The 13,126-nt window shown below is 39.4% G+C and overlaps 1 protein-coding gene across 2 annotated transcripts in view; it reads left to right on the top strand.

Annotated features, from left to right (window-relative positions):
* Positions 1-681: 681 nt before the first annotated feature.
* Positions 682-13,126, top strand: part of LUZP2 (leucine zipper protein 2) — a 439,170-nt gene continuing 426,725 nt past the window's right edge. For both annotated transcript variants that reach the window (XM_058546152.1, XM_058546153.1), the window contains exon 1: positions 682-1,082. In XM_058546152.1, coding sequence (XP_058402135.1) covers positions 1,021-1,082 — 62 coding nt within the window. In that variant the 5' untranslated portion in view covers positions 682-1,020. The remainder of the gene's footprint in view (positions 1,083-13,126) is intronic.

Below are 13,126 nucleotides of genomic sequence, written 5' to 3' on the forward strand. Positions count from 1 at the left end.
GATTTTTCAAAATAGTTTATTAAATATCAGATGTTCATCAAGAAAATTTGGAAATTACAGAAAACTAAACGACACATAGAATCTCCTGCCTTCCGATCCCACCACTCTGAGTTAATTCCCGTTACGGTTGTGATGAATTTCTCAGTTACGTCTCCTCCGCTGAAGAAAAGAACTCGTTCAGGTGAGTGAAATTGGGCCAGCAGCTCCAATCCCACTGCCAGCTGCTGGTACCGGCGGACAGATTGAGACTAGAGGAAGATCAGAAATCTTCAGAACCCACAGGAAGCAGACGTCTTAACTGCCCTCTTATAGTCCACGCTCGCGGACTAAGAAGCTTTCAATGGCATTACGGCTCAGGGTGCATTTCTGGACGCTGCTCACTCCTGCTGTCCCAGCCGCATCACGCAAATCGTTATGCATTTCTAATTAGAATAATATTTTAAACACTCTCTCCAGAGCGAGGTGCTTCCAAACACTGTGTAACCAGGTGAGGGACACCTGCCCGCGACTCTGAGCGTCTGATCCTCTTTCCCAGTGAATTCGGTCTCACCTCCTGCTGAGTACGCGGGTTCGATACTGGCAGATTAGATTTCTCTCCTGCCCCCTCCCTGCTCCTCCCATCCTCGGGAGAAGAGGCATAAACGATCGGCCCCGGGCGGGTGTGCAGCCGGGGGCCCCGAGCGCAGCCCGGTGACCGAGCGCGCGGGGCCCTCGCCGGGCGCCCCCCCCGCCCCGCGCCGCCTCCAGCGCGAGTGACAACGCGCCCTCCGGGCTCGGGAGCGGCGGCGGCGAACCACCCCGGGCAGGGCTCGCTCGCCGGTGACATCACTCCCGAAGATACTCCCCGCTCTCAGCGCTTGCCTTCGCGCGGCGTCCGTCCGTTGTCCGTTTCCTTCCGTCCGCTGCTGGAGAGGGCTCGTCGCCGGCCAGGGACAGAACCGAGCACCGAGGAGCGGCAGGACCCGGAGGAGGAGGGAGAGCGAAGGCAGCGAGGGCAGGAGGCCCCCGGCAGGCGACAGCATGCAGTTCAGCCCAGCGCTCTGCCTGCTGCCTCTCCTGCCGGCGCTGGTCCTCAGCACCAGGTGAGTCCTGAGCGCCGGGACCTGAGCCAGGGGCGCTGCCGGTAGGCTGGAACTACTGCAGGTCGCCTGTGGGGGCCAAGGACAGACACTTCAGCTGTTTGCACCCCCCGCCTAAGTTAGAGGGTCCCTCTTTGTTTCGGACTCTGAAATCCTTCCGGAGGAGTAGAACCCTTTCCTAGTTACCCCAGCCCTCGGAGAAAGTCTCAGTATTGCTCGCAGTGAGGGGACTCAGAGCTTTCCCTTTCCAAGACAACGTGTTTCCCTCCAGCCCTACTAGCAGTAAACAGATAACACGCGGTAACAGACCAAAATAAGGAAAAGAAATATAGAGACGAGGAGGGAATTGTCATCAGGCAGCGTCTTTACATTGGAGCTGTCTTAGCCACAGATTTGACCTCCTCCCCAAAGGGTGTCTGATGTTACCTACAGGGAACTGGAGGAAAACGATTAATCCTGGAAGACAGGAAGCCTGGCTAAAAAGTTCATGGACTTGTGAAATGGCCTCTTTTAACGTCTTGAGTGGGCTTGGTGGTAGGCAGTTTCATTTGGCTGTCTTGTGAACAGGTCTGATTAAAGAGCACACAAGGTGATTAAAAGTTAGAAGACACCGTCAGGGTGCTGATGCAGAAGCCCTAGTCAGAAACAGTGAAGCACTGTACTCGTCACTGGCCAGAGAGGGGACTTTAAGCCCAGCACAGAGGAGCTGTTTTTAGTGGAGGTTTAAAAGGCAATGATTGAAATGAGTTTTGTGACTCCCCACTGTTGATCAAGTCCCAGAGTTGGTGATGGGCTTGCATTCTCCCACAAGAGCAGCACAAAGGTGGACTGTTTTCCTGCCCAGTACTGAGCCTTTATTCTGCATCCCTTAGCATCACATTGGCAGCAACCTCTTTCCCTTGGCTACTATAAAATAAAATAACCCTCACAGGATGAGGATCTTTTCAAATGTATGTGAATGGAAACATTATCTGTGCATCTGATGGAAAACGAAGGGAAAAAATAGGGTTATATCTAATTCTGAAATTGAGAAGGATGAAGAAAACTCATCTATGAAAAATCAAGGCAGTAGCGTTCATGCTTCCATTCCTCATCCAGACACTCTCTTTCAGGCTCTTGTAACCAAACTTTCCTTTAGCGTGCGGGCTGTTTGATTTAGCCCCCGTAGTTGATGAACTTTGTCTTTCCTTGCAAACAAAGCGCAGGTGACTTTCCCAGACGGAAATGGAATGTGAGTTGTATTCTTTATTTTCTCCAAGGTTTGCTTGTCACTTTAGTTTACAAAATGCAGTTGGTTTTAAAATCACTTTGCTTCCCAGTATTATAATGCTTGCTCCAATTGCAGGACCCATATTATTAGTGGTGGTTAGCTCTAAACAATTCAATGCAAATTGTGCATCACAGTTATTCTCTAAAGTGTCTTGCCATTCACTCTGAACTCTTGTGTTATGCTTTAATAATTACTTGTGGAGTATTCTAGAAAAAGAAAGTTCTCAAAGTTTGGGCACTTAAGTAGATGCTTGTCAATATATGCATAAAATAATAAATATTTGAACAATGGAAACCCAGCCCACAATGATTCTTAAAGACAGTGAAAATCTCTAGTGTTCCAAAAGTACATTTGCTTTATAAGGATGCTATAATTTAAGTGACTCAGAAAGCTGCATAGTCTCTAGCTTCCGAAGTCTTAATGTTGGTTATATAAAACAAAGAGCCATCATCATCACTTCTATGAAACTATTAATTTTTATAAGGATAATTTTTTAAAATAGTCAACACATTTATTATAACAAAAATTAGAATTAGTCATATCTAGTTTAGATATGAAACTTCTGCAGTGTTGATTATATATGAAAAGTGTGATAGATCTTTTTTAAACTTTCCTTCTTGCCAACTCAACAAAAAGCATATGGGCTTAAATAAGTGAAACTTTTCGTAATCAGCAGTATGTCTTGCTATTGTGATTGTTCTGTAGCAATATTTTTTACTGGATACCCAGATTACCTTGCGACAGTGAGCAAATTTGAAAATGAATATGGTACTATCAGTATGTCATTTTGCAAGAAGAGATTATGTTTTAATAGAGTCTAACAGAAGGCCATTGTAATATTTAAGAGTTCTTGTAGGCTTATGGTTAATATGCTGATTAGAACCTAAACAGGACAGGTCTGCGAGAACAGTTGCGTTAGCAGAGGTGAGCTCTTATTGTCCTGCTGAGAAAAACAGTGTAGCTCAGCCATGACCACCTGTGACAATGGGTTTTCAAGCCAAAGACTTCTGTTAACTTAGTTTCTTAGTCAGTGGTCCTGGAGGTGAAGCCAGCGTATGCTTAGACTGCATTGAGTGCATCAGCAGAGGGTGGCGCTTGCTAGATTTTCCTATAGCCTTTGGATATTATCACTTATATTTAATTGTCAAGTTCTTTTCCAAATGTGAGGAATGTGGATCTGAGACTCTTGATGTAAAAATGCATTTGTTTCAACATCTCTTTCTCTGGGCATAGCTTTTTTAATACCTTCCCGTTATCTTTCCAATGGGTCTAAAATTCAGTTCTGTTTTAAAATAAAGGAACGTGTTCAGTAAGACAAATGGTGCAGCTGGAGAAAGAGAGTTACTATGTAACAGTATTCTACTCACAGGGATGAAAACTCTACAATGTTCTACCTTCTGAATATGTATTTTTGAATAGCTTTCTGTTTTTGTTTGCTCCTCATCCCCACCTTTTTTATAGCAACTTAGATGCTGAAGAACAAAAATTCCATAATTTTCACCATAGTAAATAACATCAATTGCCCCCCAAATCAGTTACTTTATCTGTTCTGAAAGAAAGCTAAATGCTCAACTTCAACAATAGCCAAAGATGGTTCTCTGTTTTACCAGTAAACGACATAGAGTTAAAAAGAGCAGATTAATTTCCTGGTGTATTGTCTCCCCTGTTTAGAAAGTACATATAAATTTAAAAAATTCAAATTAGTGTTATGAATCATGTGGCTAATACAGAAACCCATTTTAACTTGTGCACAAATAAATGTGGTCAAAGAAAGCAAATCTATGTGTTGGTTTAATAGCTTCAGAATAGAATGACTGTACTTTTTAAATAGCCTCGTTCTGTAGAAGCATTAAATTGCTATTCCAAGGCAGCCAGCAATTCACTTCAGAAAGAAGTAGTGCAGGTATTGAAAGGAATAGTAGGGTGAAGAACTCTTCAGAAGTTCATGGTGAAAGGACCCCGTGGAGTGCTGGAGAAGGTTTGTGCTTTCGTCTGCTGAACCTCTGTTCCTTTATGCTGTGATTCTCCTCTTGATGCCTTTGGTTTATTGAGTTTTAAATGACTTAATGGGGAAAGAAACATGGCAGGGGAAGAGTGAAGGTCTACTGAGTTCTGGTGGTTTTCCTTCAAGCAAGAACTTGAAGCAGATGGTCGGTTAGAGTCCTCCCAACAGGAGTCACCTTAGAGGTCTCTCCTGGGCCCTCTGATCAGCAGTCAGACCACATGTTTACTTTGGAACATATTTTTAGATGGTACTATGCATTAAAAATGCCCCAGGCTCCTATTTGCTCTGTGCCTTAATCTAACCTCAGAATCAAGTTGATGTATAGGATAAAGGAAAGATAAGAATCACAATAAGGATACAATAAGCAAACAAAATTCCTCTTTTTAAGAAAATAAATTTGATGTAGGAAAAGTCTTAGTTTAACCCCCCAAATTGATCTGAGGTAATGTGGGTTTGTTTTCCCAAGCCCTGCACGCAGTGAGTCTTGCCCGCCCCCACATCTTTACATGACCGTATGTATGCTCCTTTATGATAAGAATTGCATCATTCTGTGTAATTGAATTAGAGAAATGTCTTCTCTAGGCTAAGAAGATATTAACAAGCAAATCTTTTGACTTTTCAGATATCAATTCTGGACCTTAGTTGGCTATTTCCGATAGCAGTTTTTAAAGTGACTTATTTGGGGATTATTTTTGTGGATTAAATTTTCCCTGTGACTAATGAAAGAGAAACCTCAAACGTTTATGATTTGACTGTGTTTGTCCCAGACCAAACTCCATGTAATTGAAGGAAATAACTTGACCTCCAAACCAGGAAGCAAAAATCACTGCAACCACTGAGGAGGATGTGGTTCTAATGAAATGATGTTTTCTTATGTGTGTTAGGAGAGCACTTGCGTGTGGTGTGTGTGGGTGCGCCTGTTTTGGACTGACTTCTAGAGGAAAATCCCGTTAATAAACAAGGCAAAATCATTTAAGTAACCTGATTAAACAGATAATGTTTAATATTAACTTTTCTTGTCTGGAAAACCCAAAAATCCATTTGAACTTGTCTTCATAACCTTTAGAAGTGTCTTTGATGTTTTCATTATCACACATTCAAACTACGCCTTCAATAAGTCAGTTATTGCATAAGGCATCAGAGTAATAAAATAATATATTAGTTACAAATGCATGTTCCCATAATCCAGTCATGTACAGAAATAATTGTATGCAGGACAAAATTGGATAAATAACAACAAAAGTTTTCAACAGAGTTCTAAGTGGGTGTAAAGGAAAGAGTGACTAATGTCAGTTAAGAAGTTGTCAGAAGTAACTTCTGCTTTTCAAGGACAATGAGAGCAATGATATTTTGTTATCAACTTTAATACCATGCAACACTTGCTAGCTGTGTGCTGTTAGGTAAATTGCTTATCCTCTCTCTCCAGTCTTCTCACACAGAAAATAGGACTACTTATAGAAACCCCAGGAGAGGGTTTTGGTAAGGACTGAACGAGTTAATCTAGCAAAAGAGTTTGCCATAGTCCCTGGAGCACAGAAAGTGCTCAACATGGGTTAGCCTTTGCAGCTATTACTATATTGTTATTATTATTTTCATGAAATCTTTGTGTAATGTGATTGATCTAGACATAGAGAATAAATGAAAACTTGGATACAAATCAATTGGATGACAGAAAATTACCAAGAATCACAGTCATCATCCAAAAGAAAGAAAAGATTGGCGAAGGAGAGGGAGCAGGGGAAGTAATGAGGATTACCTGGTAACTAGGCTAGTTCTTTCAAATGTGTTTTGGTGGCAAAGTGCCTGGATGGTGCCGTGCACTTTGGTGAGCACCATGAAAAATTACTGTATTTAATTTTATCATATAGAATGTGATTTATCACAAAAGTACATATTTAGCTACTTAATTTGCACATATGCTTAAAATTTAATTGCATTTCTAGTGCATAAATCATAATATCAAATCAAAACCATGAGCACAGTTGTCAATGAATCAAAAAGGATGCTTTCAAACTACGTAAGCAGGGTTCATATAAAAGTTTCTACGACTTTATTTTCTACTTGTTAATCGATTTCATCATCTATTAACAATATATAAAAGCTGCAAACATTTAGAAAAATTAAGAGAAAAAAGATAACATTGAGATTTTTTTTCTACTATTGAGAACAATTTGAGAACCACTGATACAGAACTATTATGTCTTAAGAATCATTGCATGAAAGGGATGTTATACTAAGCCAGTTTTGAAAACAACCTTAGAGATTGTCTAGTCTCAACTAGTTTGCACATATTTTATCATAAACTTCATAGTTGTGTCATGAAATTCTGACCGGTAAATGGAAAAAAAATATATGTTTTGCCGTAGCTGACTGGTGTGTGTGAATGTGTGAATGTGTGTTGACATCTGTCAATGGAGTGGATCACAAAACTGGGTAAGATTTGCTGCTAAGGGGAAATAAAAGGCATAGATTATATTAAGTCTGCATCACAGAAAGGCATGTGTTTACTGGGACATCTAATAACTTTGTTTCATGATTATAGGAGGCAAAGAAATGTTGAAAATAAACCATTCCATTCAGACATAAGCTGAAGGTCAAGGAAGTAAATAGCATGCTCGGAGAATGCTTTCATAAACACTAGGAGACATCATTATACTGTAGGTAGTGATTGCACTGCAATTATGTCTGACTTGTTTGGTGTTGCCGTCGCGCGTTTTAATCTCTTCGAGTGTACTCTAAACAGTCTGTTATTGGGAAACATGCTGTGAATACAAGCTTGTGTTCTCATCCAAAGCCCTCATTTTAGAGATGAGAAAACTGAGGTCCAGAGTGACTGAGACTTGCTTAAAGCCACAGAGGGGAACCAGAATAAGAAGCTAGAACTTTCCCCAATGTTCCTTCTGTTTTAGCTTGTGACTGCTCTCCATGACATATCTCTTCTGTAATCAAGCTACACTTGTATAGTTGGTGCCTACCTTATATCCAGAACTATTCTGGTTATTGTGGAGTATAAAGTAATTTTAAAACAAATTCTCTGACCACATGTAATCGTGATAGAACAGCAGGCTATAGGAAAGGGAGTTACGGTAATGAGGAGTTGAACACCATTGGTTCACCTGTATTCAGTTGTTTTTTGAAGAGTCAGCTGACCTAAAAAAAAGATTCCAGATCATTTTCAACACCCAAAGCAGAGTCATTCATGAGTTCTCCCCTTTGCACACAGTTTACCTCTCCAGGGATACACCTATAATGGTTCCTGTTGGTCTTTCAGTTCTATTGTAAGGTGATATTTTTGGTGCCTTTGGGATCTTTTCATTGAAACTGTTTCCTATAAATGTAGTCCCAGCTAGACATATGCTTATATAGTCCTCATCTATTAAATCTATGCTGCAGCTGTGTGGTGGTGTTCAACGGGAGCATACTTAACTATCTTACAAAGATGAGTTACTAAATATGTTCACATCCAGCTTTAATGTGTGGTGACATTACATTTCATTTGATTTACACGTCTCTATGCTTTCATCATAGCCTCTGAGCAATTTACAGTTATGTAACATTTTTAGGGTTAGGTGATCATAGATTTCATCCTATACATTCAAATCATAAACTCTTTGCCTTTGGATAGCTTTCTTAACCACTCAGAGACTTAAAGTTCTCATCTATAAAATGGAAAATAATAATGTCCAACGTTTAGGGCCATTGGGATTGCAGAAAATGTATTTAAATTCTATCTCAGGGTGTGCACATAGCTGTACTTTGTAGTCTCTCAGATCAATCCTAAGACATGTTAGCTATTACTATGCATAGAGATTACAATTTAGTGTATTGATTTTATATTGGACACCTCAAGCAATCAATGTTTAATTATTTTATTAAAAATCAAAAGAAATGAATTCCTTAAAGAAATTTGAAAGTTCTTGACTGACACAGCCAAAATAATAAAATCATGTTTTATTTTCTGATAAGATTCTACTGGGGCCAGGGTGGGGAGGGAATTGAGGCCAGTGAATGATCCTTAGGAAAAAATGGAGCAGAAGCCATGCAGTGACTTGCTGCCTTCCAAAGTAGTCCTTGCAGCTGAGCTCAGATATTGGCGAGAGCTGATGCAGATTCTGGGCCAGCCTTCATCTCGTGTCTCTGTAGAGGACGTTACTTTCTGTGACTTCCTCCTGCCTATCCTCAAAACGGTTATGAGGGTCTCTAATTTGCTGCCCTTCAGACTCTGATTCAAAACACAACTCTGAGCGTCTAGAAGCACTTGCTCAGTGGGTAGCTGATTAAAGGGGTGGGAGTGACAGGAAATGTTTGCCCTGTCACATTGATTAAATCCAAAGAATATGGAATCAGACAGACTATGGATTAGCCTTACTAGCTACATGACTTTAGAAATGTCAATTAACATCTCTTAGCCACATTTTTCTCATCAATAAAAAGGTGATAACCATGCCTCTCTCCTAGATTTGTCAAGAGGATTGAGTAAGCTAATGTATATAAAGAATAGTGTCTAGCGCAGAGAAAGACAACTCAATATATTGCCATTCTTATATTATCTGATTGAAAGGATTGAGAGATTTTACCCTACCAGAGTGTACTTGCATTTCAGAAAGAACAATCCTTAATAAAAACTTACCTCATACTTATATAGACAAGACAAAAGTGTTGGTGAAGTCATTTTGGAGCTCAGCCCTATCCTCCCTTATTACAGATTAAAAAAACTGAATGGAGAATGTATTTTTCCTCCAAGTTCACACAGATAATTTGAGGCCAATGTCAAAGCTGATTCTGGATCATCCTAACCAACGCCAGTTAGGAACAGCAGGATAAACACCTGGTAATAGCCTCAAGAAAAATAAAGAAAACCAATATGACTTGACCTAGCTTCTATTTTGTGTCTGAAAGCTTCAAATTATGTCACTAATCTGGTTAAACAGTAAATATAGTTGTTAAAATTACATTACCATAATATCACATTCATGTCTCTAAAGAAAGTTCATTTGTCAAGATTACCTAAAGATGGCAGGACCAAACTAGGACAGCGTAAACACCAGCAAGACTTTGCATGAGTTCAGAGTTCTGGACTTTTCTAATTAAATGGTCTCACAATAGGGTAAGATTGGACATGACCTCCACAGAATGGTGGAGAAGGGGCTAGGATGGCAGAGGGAAGGGCGAAGCCTAGCACACTGTGAATGCTATGTGTGTGGACAGAGATGGTAGGCATGGAAAGAAAGCACTCAATCACTTGAGCCTGCCTGTTTTTGTTGCTTTTTTTTTTGTTATTTTGTTTCTAATTTTCTCTTTTCTAACATTTGCAGTCATTCATTGCTGGTCTTTGCAGTAAACTAAGCCCTCCGCATTGGACAGGAAAGAGGGGAAAAAAAACTCTGAATTATAAAAGAAACAAGAAAATGCGTGAAAAATTGAAGTGACGTGTTGGCATAGCAGATGTGGTTGAGGAAGCTTTATATTGTTGATAGTATGTAGCTTTTTCCTTCAGATGCCACAAAGCGAAATGTGAGCTCATTTGACAAATAAGAAGTTCACATAAAAAATGGGGCAAACAGTTCTTTTTCTGACACTACAATTTAGAAAAATATTGAAAGATATTGAATCCCTTTTGTGCATTGTATGTATGTCTTTATTTCAATTGGTCGTTTTATACAACACGTAAGTTGTAAATTCAGCCAATATTTTTGAGGACTTATTATTGCCCTGGCAGCGGGCTAGACGCTTACTCTCTGTCACTTAACTCTCACTTCCTTGCAATACATTATGCTTATTATATATATTTTATCACCAGGCAGATTGAGTTTCGGACACGTTAAATGATTAGCCCATATTGTCCCAGCTGGAAAGTGGTCAGATCCTAGCTCATCATTTCTGAGAACTGCTTTATGAATGAAAATATAGCACTGCCATAGTATATAATCTCTGTGTAAATACACGCTGAAGAAAAATAATAATGTATAATACAAATACAAATGCCAAAAGTAAATCATGTTGGCAAATAACTGTATGTTTTCATGAGGTGGGACAGGCTACATTTAAAATATCCCTAAAATAAATCATCCAAAGAAATTCACTAGTTTTAAGACTGGCCAAATTGAAGCCTTTATTATAAAGACAGAAGTTTGCCAGCTAATTTCACTATTTCTATGTAGAAAACCTATATGTCCTCAGGTCAATCTTTCTCCAAGTATACGCCTCACTGTACCTAAATCAGAATTCCCTGATATGCTTGTTAAAAAGGCAATTTTCTGGTCCCTACCCTAGACATATTAGATTAGATTATCTGAGGAAAGGGCCAAAGAATTTTCATTTCAATGTGAAATTTGAATGCTTCCTGTATACATGAAAGCTTGGAAACCACTGCTCCAATGTTTCAGAACTATAGCTTCTAGAATACCTTGATCTACTTGTGTCTACTCAACATGGACATGGCAGCTGAATTCAGCAAGATGGAAAGATGGTGATGTTTTAGCAAAAATCACACGTATTTTCACATGTATATAAATAAATTTAATAAGTGAATTTCTTGTCACTTACCAGGCTGCATTTATCAGTCATGATACATGAAAATAATTCTCTGTCTCATGTACCTTTTGGCAAATGGCTGAGAAAATGCTCAAATAAACTAAATGATATAAAACTAGATGACATGGATTTATGAGGAGGCATCCTCTATTTAGAAAGTACTTTACAGCAAGGTGAAATCTTACAGATAACACTGAAAAGAATGAAAACTTAACTTCACCTTCCCCCTCGAGTTCATCATACAAGGCAATGAAAACCAAGGACCTGTGCATGAGGCTGTATAAATGCTTGTTGTTTTCTACTTAGGGAAGGAAATCTGAGTGTTCAGACTAAGTAGAAGTAATATTTAGCCTGGTAAAAATGAGAGGTTTGACCTCCCGCCCACCCCCCAGTTAGCAGCAGTTGGTTTGGCATGATGTGGAAAAACATATTTTTTGGATGAATCTTCTGTATTAAACAGAATGTGCAACTATGCCAGCCATTTTGCCTCAGGTCTTTTCCTCTCTGCATTGTCAGTTAGTTCTGGAGTAACAAAGAAAGGAATCAAAAGTTGATAAGATAAATAATAGCTGACAATTATATAATACTTTAAACCAGGTTAATACTCACAATAAATTTGTGAGGTGGTTACTGATGTTGCTTCCATTTTCTATATGTGGAAACTAAGGCACATAGGGGTTAGATCACTTGCCCAAGGTTATAAACTAGTAAGTAGTGGATTCTAAATTCAAACACCAAATAACGCTAGAGCCTATGATCCTAATCACTGTGCCACAGCGCCTCCTAGTGTGCGAAAACTGGAACGAGCCAGAGTCAGCTGTGTGAGCCTCAGTTGTGGGCTCTGATTACACAGTGAGAGAAGGAAAAGAAAAATGTAACTTCCTTTCAGGCGTCCTCTAAGCTCACAACTAAAGATGACAGAAGATCCTTTCTTTGAAGTTCTAACTAAAATAATGTCTATTTAATTTTGTTTTTTATTGTGAAAGAAAAATAATCACATATTTTCTTGATGTTGTCTTTGTTTGTGGATGTTATTTTCCAAAGTCACACCAGTGAACTACAGTGTTCTACCACCTGGCTTCGGATAGCTTCTGAACTTTACCTGTGGGCTTGGGAACATGTGGTGGGACTCAGGCTGACCTGTGTTCTGGTTGCAGCTCAGCGCCTTCCGCCTGAGTGACGCCAGGTAGCGATCCCAACTGCTCGGGCATATAACTTAATTTTTAGAATTTATAACATTTGTTAAAGGTTATCGTTCATTTTCTGTGTGTGAGTTGTACTGCACAGTTCTTAGGGTTACATTATTTAATGCTTTTTTGTACTTCATGAAGGTGCTCTAGATTAGGACAGTGAGGATTAGAGAGGTTAATATACCTGAAGTCACAGAATTACTAAAAGGTGGAGGTGGAATTTGAACCCATGATTTAACAGTTGTAAGCCTCAGGGTCAGAATCCTCAGACGATACAAGTTAACATTAAAATTCGTGGTGTCAGGCATTTGGGAAGTAACTCAGAAACAAAGGAGCTGCTGAGAACTGCATGCGGACTAGGATACAAAAGGGACTCACGTCATACACGCCCATGCATGCTTGAGCCTGGGGTCCAGGGCCCAGTAGCCTTTGCCCCGTTTGTATGCAAACCCTCACAACATCCCCATGTCGTAAAGAGTGTCACCTTTTGTTTTAGAGATGTGAACAGCAACAGACTCATCATTTGAACTCAGTCTAGGGTGAAACCTGACCACTTAATAATAATAATAATAATAATGATAATAATAATAATAGCAGCAGCCAGATTGTCTTTAGGAAGTTTATGTGCTGTTTTACTGAAACTGCACTTCCGTTGGTGGACGGAAGATGGCACTGTGAAGTCCTAAGTACAGTACAGTCATCTCTCAGTTCTAGATTTAACTCGTTTATAGACTGACACATTCATCTCTAAATTGATATGTAAAAAATTTGGCTCGATTTCATGTCAAAATAATTAACAATAGAGATGTATGTATGTGTGTACATGTTTATGTGTATATGTATGCATATATATAATATATACTGTATAGTATACATAGTACATACTATATACAATTTTAATACATTATATGCATATATATGTGTATATTACACAAAGATATTTTACAGTCTTCTGAGAACTTATCCTTGAAAATATGCTTTGTTTGGTAACACACTCCTGTTAGCTGGGTCTCATTCATCACTACAGTGATTCCTACATGTCCACTTT

Source organism: Diceros bicornis, chromosome 7 (genome assembly GCF_020826845.1).
Source record: "Diceros bicornis minor isolate mBicDic1 chromosome 7, mDicBic1.mat.cur, whole genome shotgun sequence".
NCBI lineage: Eukaryota > Metazoa > Chordata > Mammalia > Perissodactyla > Rhinocerotidae > Diceros > Diceros bicornis.